Consider the following 17,537-nt stretch of genomic DNA (forward strand, 5'->3'; position numbering starts at 1 on the left):
TGTGGGAGCAACCATAGCTATTATAAAAATATTTTGAATACAAACTTCAAGGATGACGTAGTTTATATTTATTATTATAGATATACAATACCGTCGTAAATTCACAAAATTATAATGGTTTCTACATTGGATAAAATTAAATGAAACTACATTGGAATTAAACTGAAATAATTATTCACAAGTAAATCATTAGAAATACGTTTAAGCCTACAAAAAAAAGTACTTGGTTTGTAAACCTATGAACGTTTGTCATTCATAAATATGGCAAATTGCTGAGAAATATAGAAACACCTTGATATTTGGTTACAGCTTTAGTTAGCACATAGCCTAGAATATTAGGAAAAGGAACTTTCGCCATAACTCAAATAGTTTCTATAAAATAAAAAAAAACTTAATTTTTGTGACTGAAACTAGTGATACATTTTTTTTTACAGAATTCTCATGGAATCAAAGTAACCCGCTTTTTTAAATTATTTTTTGAATTCTACGTATCGGTAACGAAAATTATTCTCAAGTTCTTTTTTCAACTGCGAGGTCTTACTAAAAAGAAACTGATTTTCCAGTGAAACTACTCAAGCTTATACTATTCACGCGATCTTACATGAAAAATAGCTCTGATACAATCATTCTTCCGAATCCGAATTGATATTTCAACTTATTTAAATTTATAAATGTTTTCAGATACCGGTTACAAAAATCATTTTCCAAGAAAATTTTTTATATACGAAATTACTTGCAATGAAAAAATCGAAAGAATGATGGAAATGCGAAAAAAAAGTTGTCAAAAACCATGACCAGTGAGCAAAACTCTTATTGTCCGAACCGATTAGCATTCTGAACAATAGAATCGACTGCATTGGCGGATACACGCTAGTTTTCGGTATTCCCGTTTAGTTTAAAATTTTCAAAAGCTGCCAAATTCAAAGGAACACCACGCCCGAATCCGGACTTCGGCAGATTTTCCTCCTGTAACAAGTTGCCAAATCCTGCCGCGCATTTCCGATTGATTTTATTCAAATCATTCTGTTGGTTACAGTTGCCTGGATTATTCTCCTTCGTGGTTTCATCATCATACTCATAAGAATCTTTCGACATTATTTGTAGAACTTTGGCTCTTTTCTCCTTAATTTCTCTCTCCATTGTCTCAAGATTTGCCAATTCTTCGGCGAGCTTTTCAACATCATCTTCAGGTGATATTATAATTTCCGGCGGCAAACAAGCAGCTTCATCTTGTAAAACGATTTCTTTGATTTTGATAGACTCGTCGTCTGATTTTTCGATCATTTCAGACAAGACAGAAGCGAAATGCGTTTCTGGTGTTTTAGTAGATTTTTTTATAGCCCCTTGAATTGCTTCTATTTTGGGACTTTGAGAGCCCGTGTCCGATACGCAGGTTTTCGTATCATCGTCAGGAAGAGTGTCAGATTGACTAGTACACAGAGTTGTCGTCTTCTTATCCCCCATGGATGCATTTTTCTTATCCACTTTGTAAAACAGCCCTGGACTTAATCCATGCGGCTGTCTCAATGTTTCTGGCTGATTTAAGCCTTTTTCAAAATTCTCAGAAATTTTGCTGGAATTAAGTTTTTTGGCTATTGAAGCGGTGGCAGACATTGCGATTGGTTGACTGTAAGGAGTCCGAGGTGGTTGAACTGCGTTGACTTCCTGAAATTCGCAACATAAAATGACCTTCGGTGCGAGGAAAAATTTTGAACTCTACTTGCTTCAAAACATTTATATTTTGATAAAATAGGAGATTGAATATTTTGTTACGGATTGTAATAGATTGCACAAAGCAAAAGTACATACCTCAACGAATCTGGCAGCTGTATTATTTTGTATCGGTAGCATTTCCTCCAGCCGCTGATGTCTTCTGCGTTCCTGAAGCTTAAATTGTTTTTTCTTAGCCTTGGATAAGCCTATGCTACTTCGTAAAATGGGTTGATCGTTGATTCGTTTTAGCGGGTCATAGGTCGCCACGAATGGCTCCTGATAAATAAAAAGGTTTTAAACACCAAATACTTTTCATCTCAACAGGATTTATAGAGCCAGTCATCATCGATTTACATCAATGATATATAAATGACAGAACATGAATACATACTGCGTCCCAATCTTCGGTATTTGAATTCGGCATTCTGTTGGCTGTACCAACAGGTATCGATGCCACATCTACATGCTCTTCTGTAACAATTCTTGAACCCATCACATTTGCCAAGTCTGTGCATTTGTTGGTCAAATGGTCCTAAATATCAAAGGAAGAATAAAATCTTGATACAATATGAACGTTTGGGGACAAATAAAAGTAATATTGACCGAATAATTATAAATACGAACCAAATATTCGCATCGCTCGACGAAGTGGAGAGGATTCCACGGACATCGTATCTTTGTCACGAGAGTGTGATTTCTTAAACATCGTACCATGTGAAATTGCAGTCGGCTTTTCAGAATACGATGTGCCTTGTCCAAAGGACACGTTACGTAATCATCTTTGTCCGTTGACAAAACCATTTTTTTCGTTTTAAAAAAATATCGATACTCGAAATATGCCGGGTGTATTTTTATTGCAAATGAAACTCGGCTATTTCTTCCGTGCGCGAAAGAATCACGAATGCTAACAATACCGCAAAGGCGACTTGAGAGCGATATCGATTTATGGTGATGGATTTACACAAAAATCTTGGACTCTCAGATGTTGGAACTCTATTATAACGAGGCAAAGTCAAAGCCCGAATCCGAAATCCGAAATGGAAAATACATAAAAATGTGTACTAGAAAGATTTTAGATTTTAGACGTTTCAAGACAGTGTCGCCATTCGCCACGCTACACGCTACACTGCTGTGTTATGGTCCGGTTGCCGGTTGTTCATCCCTACTTCTTTCCTTTGTGTTTAGTGTTTACAATGTTTACATTAGGATTAGGACCGAAGCACTCAAATTCTTCGCGTCTCTTCGAAGTTCTATGAGACTTTGTCCTTCATCGAGCGTTCGATATATTGCACATGTATATGGAACGAGTTGAAAGAAATGTTGAATATTCAGACTGTTGAAACTGTTTCCCGTTCAAACAATGCCGTGTGCTACAGTGCTTTTAAGACATACCGATCAGGCATATATACGAGCTATATATATATATAGCTCGTATATTCCTTATCGACAGTTTACTTTTTCTTCTCATTCTATATATAAGATGGATTATCACGTTAGTAAGAGAATATTCTATACGTAAATATAAGTTTTGACACTCTATTTTTTTTCTACGCAATTTACTACGTTTGATTCAAAGTCAATCATATATATATATATATATATATATATTAATTTTTTCTTGTTCCTAGTAAATATACAACATATAGCAGCAGGTCTCGTTCGAATAATATTCAAACGGGCCTTAACCATTTTTATATGCGGTTGGCCTTTGCTAATTATATTTAATGGAAAACTTTCTATTTCCCATCTATCCATGGGTCGACGTTATATAGTTAGGGGAAGGAAAAGCTATAATAAAAAAAATTGAGAGAGAACGATCGAACTTGAGTTTTGGCTTGCGGGATAAATTTCTTCGAGACTTTCATATAGCACACTACTGCGACGCTGCCAATTCGTATTTTACCATTTTTTCCAATTATTTTTAACATTTTGAGGCATACTCATCTCATCACGTATATATAAAATCTTCCTTTACCATATTCCAGAGTCTGCCTTCTAAAAAGCAACATACGTTTTAGTTTACAACGTTAGAGTCTAACGAAATGGAGGAAAAAAAACATTTGTAATTCACCATCTTTTTATTTCACGAAGCATCGGTGTAGGTTGAAAAACTAATAAATTGCGAATTCGGCAAAGAACGAAATTGTTGATTTACTGGAATTATTCGAGATTTTTTTTAGATTATTTCGTTGGACTCCAACGTTGCAAACGATTACTATAAAAACGTCTTTTATATTTTATATGTTCGATGTCGCTCAACGTGTCTTGACCATCGGTGGCTGCATTTATTTTTAGCTCTTCAATGTGATAGAAAAATAGGTATTCCATTTGGAAAGATTGAATTTAGGCCTTGAGAACTCGAGATGAGTAAGAGTTCCATTTCTCACAAATCTCGCATCCTTATCTCAAATGGCTCCTTTCTCAGTAAGTACACCTTCCGCGTGAGACCTTACACGGACACGGAACGCTGTCAAAAAGCTTGCTCAGCTCAACGCCTGCTGTATAATACGAGACTTGGCCATGCATAAACTTTCGCAGAATGCTGATCCAGGTTGTTGAGCAAAAAAAACAATCGTATTACAATCCTGTGTAACCTATAAATTTTCGTCTTGCACGTTAAAAAAAAAACCTAACCACAAGAATGCTGTAATATATTTTGAGATCTCTACATGAGTATATAAAATGTGCGTTGGAGAATATAATGAAAGAGAGTAGTATATATATATTCCTATATAGTTAAACAACCTTGCCGACGTGCACATAATATACCAGTAAAGTATTTATAAAATTTCTCTGCTCTCCTCTCTCCCTCTCTTTCTTTCTCTGCGTATTTTTGGGATATCTTCCATCGTCATTCTATGCTTCAAAATAAATACCCGGAAAAAGCGTCATATATTATATCGGTGTTCGTGGTATCGAACATATATAGGAACGTCGAATTACATACGGTATCAATAATTATTATTTCTTTCTTTTTCTCTAAAAAATCTTGTTAAGCAAAATGAATGAAAAGTACTGTAGCAAATCAAATACTCTTGTAATAACTTTTTCAAAACGAGCGCACACACACACAGGGTAAATTGGCGGCAGCCCCCACTCTGCTGCCCGTTCTTTATACGATGATTGCCAGCAAGAGTGGGAAAGATATAGTATTTTGAACTCTATCTTCCCACTCGTACGAGGTTGACTCTTCGTTGGGGGGGCACCGATTGGATAGCTTAATCTATTTTTTTTCGAATTTAAAAACTGTTTTACTTTTTTCATCTTCGACAGTCCTGGACGAGGCTTAGATATGCTTGGTTAGGTGACCGGTCAGCCATGAATTATATATAGTTGCACAGCAGGAACAACCATGCAATTTTTGTACCGATGTGAAAGAGAAAAAAATGTTTGTTGCCTAATTATTAATTGTTATTAATATACGTATAGTTTACGAGGGATTCCGAGTGTCCTCGAAAACGAGCTTGCGTTGGAATCGACATTCATAAACAAATGCTGTGTTCGTTCGCATATTGCACATATTTTCGGTCTCTCTCTCTCTCTCTCTCTCACTCTGTCCTGGGATAAAATAAGCATAAACTTAGAACGTCTTTGTGAGATCTGGAGGGTAGCAAAAGTGTGGGAAACGGGACAGAAATTGTCTGACAAATTTATCAGTCGCTCGCCACACGCGCGTTTGAACGCGGTATTTCGAAAAAAACTTTCAAATACAAAAAGCTTTTTGTTTCTTTACCTGCTGGATTACTCAATCTTTCATACTTTCTGGTACTTGGAAGATGCGATTGGTTGATTAATTACGTTGCGTCGTCGAGTCATGATTCATTTTAAATGCGATTGTATGTACCCGTGAATTCGAGAAATTTTTTGTTTTCGGAAATATATATATATATATATATTTCCTGAAAATGATGCATCTTATTCGTATCGAATTTCCATTACTGTGACAAAGTTGATATTAACAAAACAACGCATTTAATTATCATCCCGTGGAATCGAGAGTCTCTGATCCGTTAATTTTCCAATAAAAAAAAGTGCTTTTTCTTTTGGAGAAAATATAGCAACGCGATGCAGCGAGTGTTGAGTTTTCAAATGGCTCGGGGTTTCAGCGAATCGAGCGAATTCGTAACAAAACGTATGTGCTGCTCATTTTTATTTTCCGTTGGTTTTTTATGTCTCCTGTGTGGTTTTTTAACCGGCCGTTTCGCTGCTGGACGCGCTGTCGATTCAAGAGCCGAGAAAACGAGACTTCAGCTTGCCGGAAATGGACTTGAGAACAGCGAATACCTTCGAGAATTTCTCGTTGAAAAAATCCATGAAAGCTCGTTCACCAGAAACTATTCCATGTACGGTACCGACCATGAATCTTTCCATTTCATGTTTTTCGTTATTGTTTATTTCGTTAATTTAAGTGAAATTTGTATTTTTCGTGGAAATAGCGCTCCTTCGGATGAGCAAGACTTTCAAAGGATCAGAGATGACCTTTGGGATCTCCAATATTTCAATCGTATCGACGAGACCGACGAATCCTGCATCGAGGCGATCCTTCGCGGTTCACATGAATCTGGTGAGCCAGAAGAGCATTCGATTAAATGAATAATGACGTTGTAAAATAAACTCGGAAATAACTGTGTCGACAGATAGACACGTGGTGTTATCGGGTTCCGGTGAAGCAGGAGTCTCAATCATCGTACAATTGTCAAAAGCCCTAAAGTCCTTAAAAGAGGATTATGACTGGAATCCCCGTCGAACGATCAAGTTAATTATATCGCTCGGATCTAACGATACTTGTCGTCATACCTTATTAGCCAATGAATACGAGCGTGTCAAAGTAGTTTCTTACATAGAGCTCGATGCAGTGTCAATATCAGGTGTGAACCGGATTCATTATTAATTTCGGGCAACCGCAATGTGAAAAAAAAAACGAGAATGTTTTCTTTTGTCTTCCATTACAGAAAGCGGATACTTTGTTACAACCGGTTCGGACATTGTTCGGTCTATTATAATGCAAGCGGCAAAGGAATTCAGGAATCCAAACGGCAAAGATCCAACCTCAACGGAAGCATGTCGAGAAATCATTTGTTCAGGATTTCGTCCACGTTTGAGACTCGATGTACCGAATGCAGTTATAAACTTCGTGGTAAATTTTTTTTATCTTCAGACGCGTCAATTAACATCGATGACGTTGATGATCCGTTGTTTTCTGAAAGCTATTGAAATATTTGTATTTTCATATGAAAAAAAAAAAAAAAAACGTTTTATAATGGGGATTCATTGATTTCAGAGCTCTGAAAACTTACCGAACGACGATAACAGTACAAATTCAATGAAAAATGACAATCGTCGAGCTATATGTGCAATAATCGGCACGAGTGTCTGGCGATTATCGGAAATGATACTTTTCAAGTGGGATCCCATTGAAGATAACAAGCTTCTTATTGCGGTTCTCCAATCCTTTAATTCCTCCGAGAATTTGGGCGATACCATAGCGAACGCGGTCGATGAAATTGAGAAAAACACCCGCAATATCGCGGTATTGAATAGAAAAATCGATGAAATGGATACCACGTTATCGTTGAAAGTTCGTATGACCAATGATTTGTCTATACAAGTCCGACGTTTGTTGATTTGTAACGACGAAAATTCATGGTCGAGAAGTGATTTGCTAATGCTCGAAAAATTGATGAATGAATCAACGAGTATGATCAACAAGTATCTTCGTGCATTGACCTCGTGTTACAGAACTGCGAACCAACTTTTGCAACAAGACTTTTCGTGACGTTCCAATAATGGATTATACAAAAAATCCTTTATTATATTCCATCGGTTGAAGTTCATTGTTAAACAAAATGAAAATAAAAACCCCTGTTCGATTCGAGCGCTTCTATATATCGAAATTTATCGCCATCTTTCATTGATTTACATAAAATCTTAAATTATCTTTCTAAAACTTAGCATTAATTAGACGTTGTAAAGGCATTATAATTCCTTGGTTCACTTTAAATGTTCGTTTCAAAAATCGAGCAAAGAATTCATAAAAATTTATTCTCCGATCAGACCTGAAGAAGGTCAGAGAAACCTTCTTTCTCTTGTCTTCATTATTCAAGAAGCGTCATCGTAAAATTGGTTATTCTCCCAATGAGCTATTTATTCATCCGGATATGTGGCTCAAAGCTCTATAGCCCATTTCTCTTTCGAATTGTTCCGGATTTATCGATCCTTGTATAGCTTCACAGTTGGGATTGAAGACGGAGTAAGCGCTGATTTCGCCTCGTTTTTTAGGACCCGATCTTGTGTTTTTCCATATGAATATCAATGCGGTTATAATGAAGTAGACAGCACCAAATTCATACTGAATGGCTATCGCGTAAACTGTCGCCCATAGGAGAAAATACAGCAGGTAAGTCACTTGTTTGAGAATTGGATTCTCAGGCGGGGCTATATCTATGCTCTCTTCCGAGCATATACTCTCGAGATCATCCTTGTCCTGTAATCTTTCAATCAATCCTTAACTTTAAAGTACTATAATTACTTAATTGAGATTGGAAAAGCACCATAAATTCACTCAACAACAAATTGTGAACATACCGATAGTTTACACAAATGAAGATTAACCTTTTGAGTGCACACTTCTTGCGTCATTCATATGCTTACGGGGCCAAAACGACCCAGTGTACACTTTAAGGGTTAACTTTGTTGAAATGAAACATTATTGGGTTCCAAATTTGTAGATTTGAGAATGGAGATGTTACAATAAAATGCTTTGTTGTCAAAATCATTTTGGACAATATTTTTCAAACTTTTCGAATTTTGGGCCAAATGTGATGTAGAAAAAAAATAAGAATACGTTAAAATGTTTACCTCCGTGGGTCTGACGTCAACAGCTCTTTCGGTCCACGCTAATGCACCTTTCAAAGAATTTTTTGCTCCCTCCATCATCGCTTGGCGACGCTTTTTCAGTCTGTAAGCTTCGAGTTTCGACTCCATTTAAAAATGACACATATTACACAGTTTTACTAAAATGATGATTACATCAGTTTTACGAATACCGCCGTTTCACGTATTTATTTTTTATATTAAAATCGCATAACAGGCTGCTCTTTTTCGTCTTTCTTTTTCTCATTCATGTGGAGACGTAGTATCAGATTTATTATCGCTTTATGACAAGTATTTTCTTCAATTTCCAATGCTTCGTTAACTGTTTTTTTACTGTGACCTTGAATCCCACCTGACCAATTGTTTTCACAACGGTGGCGTTTGCCACTTTTGAACGTAAGCAACCTAACCTAAGCTGGATTAGTTACCGATAGATGGAAAAGTTCGGTGATTTCATTCTCCGTCAGATAGCGTAGTAAGCTCCTGTAGTCAATTTCACGTGTAATTATCGCGTGTGTGAAGAAGCAGGGTGAAGGATTTTTTTTAAACGTCACGAAGTTTTTTTTTTCGGTACTTTTTATTAGTAATTGTAAATGTTGTCCAGAAAAAACGAAAAAGAAATCATCCCCGCGCTTTCGTCGAACACTTGAAATAATTATGTAATCCCGTTGGAACATCTAAAAAATTTGGAAAATCATCATGGAACGAAAAATTTGTAGAAATCACGGTATATCAACACATATATTTCCAATCATTTTATTAAGTATGCGTCGACTATTACATTTGCTTTTAATATTAGAATGAAGAAATTAGATTTTGAAAAATAGAAATATTAAAAAAAAAAAATGTTATTCTAATGAGCGATGATCTATTTTAAAATCATACAATTTGTAAAACTGATAAACGAACTTTGAATTCGGAAAAAATAAACGACAGAGGTCATATAAAACGATTTTTTAAAATTGTTTTCAATGAATACCGGTATGGTAGAAATATCACGTGTCCAGCATGCTATAGTTTCGTACGTACTGCTACGTCACTACGTCACTACAGTATCAGAGTATTTTACCAGAGTACGCTAGCAGTCTGAGAAATGGTATAAATTCATCACACTCTTGATCACACTCATCATTCCGATCATTCGCCGGCCTCATGCTCGCATGTAAAATATGTTACAACCCTCTGTTTACTCATACGAAAGTAATATATGAATATATGAATAACCGACTGCATATAATATATATCATTTTGTATATCGCATTTAATTTTAATTCGAAATCCGACTATAATATGTTGTAATGATTTATCTTCACTTCGCGGCGCGAATCATATAAAGATTGGTGGCTCATACAATTGCATACGAGCGCTACATATATAGAGAACAAAAACGTTGCCTCTATATATTTTTCAATTATTCATATCCACCATCTTGATATTATATTATATAAATAGTGATTTGAGCTTGTTTTGTACTTGTGTTCTAATAAATGCGTGACGAATAAAAATCTTTTAGAACGTAGCGTGCGTGTGTGCCTGTGTGCGTACTCTCGCGATTAGTGTTTCTCCGTGCATATATATATACGCGTTTCCCTCTTACTATTCGCTCCATTCGCTCTGTGCACATGGGCGGAGCAAAAAATCTAATACTACTGCACTAATAGTTTAGTGGGTTTAGTGTATTCATGCATACTGCCAGCGCCACCATAAAGGGGACTCCGGCGTTTTTGGGGGAATACGTATACACAAACACGCTCACTTTCAAAGTAGTATGTGTACGCGCACGGAGCGAATACTATATAGCAGTCGCGTGCATTATTTGCACGATTATTATTGCGCTAATCACGGTTGACTAGGGTAAACTCGGTATCGTTCAATTAGTGAATCTTTCTGAATCTGTTAAACATGAATGTGATATATATAAGAAGCATAAAATTTATCAGGATGAGTCGGTTCACATTGTAATAATAAAAAGCAACCTCAAAAATAAATTCACAGCTGCGCTCGTCGTCTGCTACAATCACTCCGAGGGTGTTCCGAGGCAATCCGAGGTACGGAAAACCACGTGTGCTGTGCGCGTGTATATTTCTAACCGATGTTATCGCATATATATATATTTATTTATTGAAACAGAAAGTTCCTCATTAACGATTAAGCACACAACGAATCTGGCCGGATATAATAAAACGCAGAAGGTGCATGCGTGCATGAAAAAAAAACGATGCATTGTTTTCGTCGCGGTATAAAGTTTTTTCGAACCAATATATATAAACTCTTCGTGTAAATATTTTGATGCGTGGCACAAAAGTTTCTATACGGAGCAGATAACTCGAAAAAGCCATCGAGAGGTATAATAGCACCAGTATCCTCCTCGCAATAATATATGAAGCCTCAATAAGAGATTTTCGTGGCGGATAAGCGCAACAGAAAAAGCCAGCACCGAAACGTAATGTCATAATGTTGTTGGCGTTTTTAGTTGCGATTTTGTCGAAGAGCAGGGAGGGATGGTTAGGTTAGATGCGAGAAATAGCGCGTATATGGATGATTTATTGCAAAAGCAGGATCAGTATGACCCGAGAGGGACATGAGACAAGTCGGTTGTGTGTGTGTGTGTGTTGGCAGAGTGTTTAATTAACACAAGCGCGGAAAAAACGTGCCGCTCGATCGTAAGAAATATAGCTAACGTAAAAGTCGATTATGTTACGAACCGATTTACCAATTAATTATATCAGTTCGAAATATTATTATCATAAAACGGATATAACGATTGAAAGAAGATTTTCAATGCCGACTGCTTATATAATTCGATTATTCATTTTTTCTGAATAATAACATATGAAATCGCCCTTTGAAGAATATATTACAAACATTTGTTGAAATAAGTCGCACTGCAACCGCGTTGCATCAATATATATTATCGAATTGAAAATAAAAAAACGTACAAGATAATAACTTGTTTGTCACAAGAGCGACATAGTAAAAGTAATTCGTATCATATGTAAAAGAACATTATTTCACAATAACTTGAAAACAAAACCAAGCGAATTTGCAATCTGAATCAGAATATATATATATAATTATTATAAAAAAACCGACGAGCGTTTACGCTCGCCTTGTAAAACGTATCTTGGAAAATTTTCCTTTTTTTCTATCTCTGGCGACGAAAAAAAGACGATTACGACGATATTCGAGAGTGAAATGTGGACGGCTTGAATTTAGAGGGGAAAGTGTTCTCTGCAGCAGGCAGGCGCCCGAATGATATGTCGTGGATGTATATATACGTAGTACATGCAGCAGAAAACGTATATGTAACCTCACGAGCAGGAATATAGGTGTTTTCGTATGAAAAGCAAAAGCTCTTGAAGCTCGAACGAACGGTGGAAATTCACTGTTTTTCTTATCGCGTATTATATATCTAACGCTATATTTTCAAAATTTAAATCGCGCGTCATTCGGAAAACTCATTATACCTCCTCTTAATTATATTGAGAAAATAAAAAAGATTAAATTACTAGACATTTTTTTTCTCATAATTTTCATACTTGTTTGTCGACAGAGTGTTGAGGAATCACGAGCAGGATGCCATCTGAGACCCGCTCGATGAATCGTAAAAGTTCAACTGATCTGCTACGAAACGTCGAGGGTGAAAATATAAAAAATGAAAACGGGGATGAAACGGCAGCGAACGAGGAATCATCGACGATTGCTCGGTGCAACGATCATGCCGGAACCGAGCGGAATAATTTCGGATTGAGCCAAAGCGATTTATTGCCGGATATGAATTCGCCTATTTCGTTGAAAAAGATAAATACTTCAACCGGTAGTATGACCGCTGAAATCAAGCCTGAAGGACGAGTTTTGGTACTTTATACCGGCGGTACCATCGGAATGGTTAGGAACGAGAAAGGAGGTAATACAGCATAATATTTATTAACCTATTTTATTCTCCTCATATAATTTCGTGAATTTTTATTTCAGCACTCGCTCCGGTGGCAAATACTTTTGTCAAGACTGTAAAAAAGTATCCTCACATGCACGATAGCAATTACGCCGAAGAAAGATTCGGTATTTTGGGTCCACTGGTCCTTCCGTGAGTTCCGGCTTTTAATTATTGTCGATTTCTCTTTTTTGTATATTGCTGCTGCTGAATATGTATACACTTGAAACGCGGTAATTTTTATTTGTTTGCTTGCACGCAGCTTATCGGCGAATGATAGTCGTCGAATAATCTACAACGTCATCGAATACTCTCCGCTCTGCGATTCTAGCAATATGACTATGGACGATTGGATTCGTATAGCGATCGACATAAAAGTGAGAACAATCATGATTTTGGCCGATACAGGCGGGGATGCAGGCAGGAGATTTTTCAATCTAACTAAACTCCGCTCGCTGATTGACACGGTCCGAGAGAGAGAGAGACTCTGGCAAAAGCGTATACCATTGTTAATGATGTTTTGATACGATTTTTGCAGAAAGCTTATGAGTCTTATGACGGTTTCGTGGTGCTTCATGGGACTGACACGCTCAGCTATACCGCTTCGGCTCTCTCCTTCATGCTCGAATCACTTGGAAAAACTGTCGTTATAACGGGCTCCCAACTGCCGATATTCGAGGCGCGCAGCGACGGTCTCATTAATTTTCTCTCCTCTCTCGTTATCGCTGGTAATTACAACATACCGGAAGTATGCGTTTTCTTTGGGAATCAACTGATGCGCGGTAATCGCACTAGCAAAATCGCATCGGCCGCTTTCGAAGCGTTTGGCTCACCGAATTGTCCACCGTTGGCCGTTGCCGGAGTCAAAATAAATGGTAAGACATCGAGTCGACCATTCATTCCGTTTTTCTTTTCGGGATATACGTTCGATCATGAATTATATATTTAAAGATGAGTCGTCTTTCCGCTCTAATCCAATGAAAATATTCAGTCGATTACAGATCGATATTTCGTCCGTGCGCATTGGAAAAGTTTCACGTTCACAAGAATCTCAGTCGTAACGTCGGATTGCTGCGCATTTTTCCGAGCATTACGAGCGAGCTCGTAAGAGCTTTTTTGCAAGCACCGATCGAAGGTGTGGTTCTCCAGACTTACGGAGCTGGAAACGTTCCAAATAATCGGAATGATATTTTCAAGGAAATTCGAGAAGCCACCGATCGCGGAGTTATCATAGTCAATATAACTCAATGTTCGAGAGACGGAGTCATCGATTGGTACGAGTCTGGCAAACTACTCGTCGAGGCTGGTAAGAGAGGAAGCGATATTTCATAACGCCGCTCAAAAAATACTGCATGAAGAAAACGTTTTTTTTTTTTTTTCTTTCAATAAAAAGGCGTAACTCTGGGCTACGACATGACGCCCGAAGCTGCTTTGACGAAGCTCGCTTACGTACTCTCGAAAACCTCGTGGGATTGTAAAATGAAGCGAAAAATGATGGAAACGAGTTTACGCGGTGAGATGTCAATTTGTAAACGCGTCAACGTCGGGGACAACGAAAACGTTATGAGGAGCCTCGGTCTACATTCGGAGTCTCAATTACTCGAGCTCGCGCCAATCATATTCCCAGCTCTGATGAGCGAAGCCGTAGTGACCGGTGATTTTATCAAGGTCAAATCGTTGCAGAATTACGTACGTTATCGTCGTTTTCTAGTATCCTTCCGCATGTGCATGCGGCATAATAATTATACGTTGCTTTGTCAAGGGCGCTGACATTTCCCAACCAAATGCGGATCGCCGAACCGTTCTTCACGTAGCATGCTGCGACGCTCAGCCGGATGTTGTACGTCAGCTCCTTGAGATGGGTGCCAATGTTCATATGAAGGATAGATTCGATCGCACACCATTGACCGAGGCGATCGAAAACGATCGACACGAGGTAGACGCGACACGACAACATATCATTTACTTTTCTCGTTAAGCAGGAATTGTGACAAATCGAGACACAATTTAAACATTAAAAAGTTTCTTCTACATTTTACATGGAGCGAAACGAGCGAGCTCGTTCCTCAGAACGAAATATTTCAAGTTTTTTCATTCTTTTTAATTTTAGATAATCGAGCTTTTGCTGCAGTGCGGCGGTCATCTTCATGAGAACTCATTGATTCTGGGTGGAAAACTCTGTGCCGCTGCTGCTGCCGGGAATACGACGCGTTTACGATCGTACTTGATCGCTGGTGGTGATCTTGGCCAAGCGGATGTTTCCGGTAGAACCGCTATGCACTCCGCAGCCCTTCACAATAAACATTCGGTCATTCGTCTTCTTCTTGATGAGGGAGTTGATCACAATTGCCGAGATATCATCGGGCAAACGCCTCGTGATCTTGCTAAGCTCGCTGGCTCCGTAGAATCTTTCAAACTCCTCGGTTCGCTTACTCGCACGAACGGTCACCCGATTGTTCTTGCATAGATCTTATTTCTTTCACGTATCGTATAAACCTTCGTTCGGGGTTATATTATTTCTTTTCTTTTTTTTTCTATAGGATTCAATCGAGTTATGCCCCGTTGTCTCTGCCCCCGTTGCTTCTAACGATGCAAATTCTCGAACTTTTTAATATTTCATATCTCATCCCCACCACGGACTTGAACATTTTTGCTCATTATCCGGCATACAATTGTCATTAAAACAGTTTGAAATGTAGCGATTCCTAAGTGGCTCAGACATCTCTTAGCCCAGCAGCAGATTATTGGGGATACGTGAAAGAAAAGAAAAGAAAAGAAATGAAATGTAGTCCATTTTAATTTGGAAGAGATCGACGAGCTTTTCTCGCTTTGTTAACTCTAATAACGTGTACACTCGGTGAAAGTAAAAACTTGAAAATTGCTCGAGTTCAATGCGCGTGTCTCCGCAACTCTATATTTATTTAAACTATTCGTGGATGCGCGCGTACGCGCAAGTGTGGATGCGTATACGAAATTAGAAAGAAATCGAGAGCGAGAAATATCTGTGAGTGGTTGTTTTTGTTTTCACGCTGCGCGCATTCGGACAATGAGAGTTGACTGTCACCGTGTCTCCTCTTTGTCGTCGCACATGCGTACGTATTTGTATTTTCATAATTTTGCGTTAAAGTGCCGGAGCGGAAGGTGAAGAGCAATTAGTATCGCACAAGCGCTGGAGGAGGAAACGTGCGTAGCTGAAAAATTTAGCAAGACCACTTGTCCCCGCTGGGGGGGGGGGGGGGGGGGGGGGGGAATGCGTTATCGCGACCGACACACGTCCGAGGGAACAGCTTCAAGATAATGCGCGCTAACGCATTGCGAAAAAATGAGATAGACAAGATGGTTGTTGCATATTGTGATTTTTATATTTTTTATTTCCCTAAAAGTTGCGCAAACTCATGCATATATATTTATTTACAATACTCGTTTCCTACTTTTCGCTCCAAATAAGCTACAAATATAGCATTTCAAACGAAATAAGTCTTTCGTTTGACTTTCGACGCGTTTCGGTGACGCGAAGAAATTCGATATTTATCCAATCGACTGTACCCGGTACCCACCCATGATGGAATTGTCGTATCCAATTTAAAAGTCTCCGAATTGATCGAGCACGTTGTCGAATATTTTGGCGGCGGGCATCGAGCATTTGTCATAGACGAACGGACAGTTGGAATTTTTCTTGCGACCTCTTGATATTGCTTCTTGAATCGAGGTGCCATTCGTCATTTCCTCGAACCATTTATAACTGGGCGATTAACAAAAAATAATAATTTCGCCTCGATCACTCTTTGACCGCGCTAATGAGTATGACGCGTTGTTTTACCTTGTCAAACCATCGATGATTTTATCAGTACTCGTTGGATCAATGGATCCGGTTGTTTTAGCAACGAGGGTGCAAACTGCTCGTTCGACGCACGGGGTTACGTAATTATTTCCAAGAATAAATTCGTTGATAGCGTTGCCCATTCGGTCAATTCCAAAGTCATCGGTGAGGCCTGAAAAAAGCGTCGGCCCATTTTGATTATAGTCACGATTTACCGGGAGATGTGCAATTCGTCATTTTTTTTACAAGTGCGATTCGGAAACGCGCGTGCAGGCTTAATATTAAAAAATATTACGATAGCGTTGTCCAGCAGGTGGTGTTTTGAACAAAAGTGGTACAATAAAAGTTGTTAACGCAGCCATTAAACCGGCGACCCCGATGGCTTTTGCATTGACATTCACCAAAGGTCCTGGCATTCCGTCCGAGTCCGCATCCCTGTCCAACGGAATTGACACAAAAGGGATCGACAGATCCAAATCGATCTGTGCACGGTTAGAAAACGCGCGTTAAGTGCATTATCGCGACAATAATTCTATGAAAACATTATATATTTGTCCTTGATTCGATTGAACGAACTTACGTCTATTTTTCCGCCATCGTTGTTGAACGAGATGAATCTTGATTTTCGCGCGGTGCTCTCAAAATTTTCGCCGCTCGTTAATTTCCCTATTAATGAAGCACCGATCAAAGTTACGAGGATCGTCGATCGCTTCGATAAATTCATCTTTTCTCCTTATTTGTTTTGTTTTTTTTTTTTTACGATCAGATAAGTATGTTTTTCGTTGTTATTCCGAAACCGCGGCGCGCGCGCACCTCTATTATATAGTATGGGCGAATAACGAAAAGTCCTTGGCAGATCGAAGAACGAAAAGTTTATGAGGAGCTTGGCACCCGGGACACCGCGTATTATCGTTAAACCCCCACGTCGAGAATGCACCAGGAAATTGCGATTTTTTTCATTATTTTAACACGGAGAAAGCCTCTCACGAAAGGACTGGCGTTGATTACGCGAGTCGTCGGGTGATTAAGAATATAATATGCATTGCGAGTCATTTTCGAAACAATTATTTACGGGTGAAGACAAAATTACACGAGAGACATCCAATTCTTGTCTTGATTTTTCATATATGCACACTGCTTATTATATTGTATATCTGTTTTTTGGTCAGCCAAGCATATAGTTGCGACTGGTCCGCG

General features: G+C 38.4%; 5 protein-coding genes across 11 annotated transcripts; 2 read left to right on the plus strand and 3 right to left on the minus strand.

The window, feature by feature from the left end:
- Window positions 1-45: 45 nt before the first annotated feature.
- LOC122408939 (uncharacterized) lies at window positions 46-3,050 on the minus strand. Of its 2 annotated transcripts, none has more exons than XM_043416073.1 (4): window positions 2,338-3,050; window positions 2,105-2,245; window positions 1,810-1,887; window positions 46-1,665 (listed from the first exon to the last, which is right to left on the minus strand). In XM_043416073.1, the coding sequence occupies exons 1-4, from the start codon at window positions 2,512-2,514 to the stop codon at window positions 871-873; spliced, it is 1,191 nt and encodes a 396-aa protein (XP_043272008.1). In that variant the 5' UTR covers window positions 2,515-3,050; the 3' UTR covers window positions 46-870. The 2 variants fall into 2 exon arrangements, with proteins under 2 accessions (XP_043272008.1, XP_043272007.1); XM_043416072.1 differs by having other exon boundaries at window positions 1,810-1,989; window positions 2,338-3,035.
- Window positions 3,051-5,139: 2,089 nt separating this feature from the next.
- LOC122409340 (uncharacterized) lies at window positions 5,140-7,607 on the plus strand. Of its 2 annotated transcripts, XM_043416828.1 has the most exons (6): window positions 5,149-5,549; window positions 5,943-6,056; window positions 6,150-6,277; window positions 6,351-6,581; window positions 6,666-6,850; window positions 6,995-7,607. In XM_043416828.1, exons 1-6 carry the CDS (start codon window positions 5,542-5,544, stop codon window positions 7,487-7,489), a joined length of 1,161 nt encoding a protein of 386 aa, XP_043272763.1. In that variant the 5' UTR covers window positions 5,149-5,541; the 3' UTR covers window positions 7,490-7,607. The 2 variants fall into 2 exon arrangements, with proteins under 2 accessions (XP_043272762.1, XP_043272763.1); XM_043416827.1 differs by having other exon boundaries at window positions 5,140-6,056.
- Saysd1 (SAYSVFN motif domain containing 1) lies at window positions 7,579-8,963 on the minus strand. 2 transcript variants are annotated; one of them, XM_043416835.1, is made up of 2 exons: window positions 8,572-8,963; window positions 7,579-8,197 (listed from the first exon to the last, which is right to left on the minus strand). In XM_043416835.1, exons 1-2 carry the CDS (start codon window positions 8,695-8,697, stop codon window positions 7,862-7,864), a joined length of 462 nt encoding a protein of 153 aa, XP_043272770.1. In that variant the 5' UTR covers window positions 8,698-8,963; the 3' UTR covers window positions 7,579-7,861. The 2 variants fall into 2 exon arrangements, 1 of the variants encoding a protein (XP_043272770.1); XR_006260660.1 differs by having other exon boundaries at window positions 8,062-8,204; window positions 8,572-8,713.
- Window positions 8,964-9,085: 122 nt separating this feature from the next.
- LOC122409339 (L-asparaginase) lies at window positions 9,086-15,412 on the plus strand. 4 transcript variants are annotated; one of them, XM_043416824.1, is made up of 10 exons: window positions 10,356-10,440; window positions 10,582-10,634; window positions 12,140-12,493; window positions 12,562-12,673; window positions 12,783-12,897; window positions 13,059-13,395; window positions 13,512-13,826; window positions 13,914-14,209; window positions 14,283-14,456; window positions 14,631-15,412. In XM_043416824.1, the coding sequence occupies exons 3-10, from the start codon at window positions 12,163-12,165 to the stop codon at window positions 14,985-14,987; spliced, it is 2,037 nt and encodes a 678-aa protein (XP_043272759.1). In that variant the 5' UTR covers window positions 10,356-10,440; window positions 10,582-10,634; window positions 12,140-12,162; the 3' UTR covers window positions 14,988-15,412. The 4 variants fall into 4 exon arrangements, with proteins under 4 accessions (XP_043272760.1, XP_043272759.1, XP_043272757.1 ...); XM_043416825.1 differs by lacking the exons at window positions 10,356-10,440; window positions 10,582-10,634 and adding an exon at window positions 9,086-9,313; XM_043416822.1 differs by lacking the exons at window positions 10,356-10,440; window positions 10,582-10,634 and adding an exon at window positions 11,158-11,249.
- A 477-nt stretch (window positions 15,413-15,889) lies between these two features.
- On the minus strand, window positions 15,890-17,064 carry LOC122409345 (uncharacterized). Its single transcript, XM_043416836.1, has 3 exons — window positions 16,921-17,064; window positions 16,636-16,822; window positions 15,890-16,512 (listed from the first exon to the last, which is right to left on the minus strand). The coding sequence occupies exons 1-3, from the start codon at window positions 17,062-17,064 to the stop codon at window positions 16,337-16,339; spliced, it is 507 nt and encodes a 168-aa protein (XP_043272771.1). The 3' UTR covers window positions 15,890-16,336.
- Between the last annotated feature and the right edge of the window lie 473 nt (window positions 17,065-17,537).

The sequence above is a fragment of the Venturia canescens genome, chromosome 4 (assembly GCF_019457755.1).
Source record: "Venturia canescens isolate UGA chromosome 4, ASM1945775v1, whole genome shotgun sequence".
Taxonomy (NCBI): domain Eukaryota; kingdom Metazoa; phylum Arthropoda; class Insecta; order Hymenoptera; family Ichneumonidae; genus Venturia; species Venturia canescens.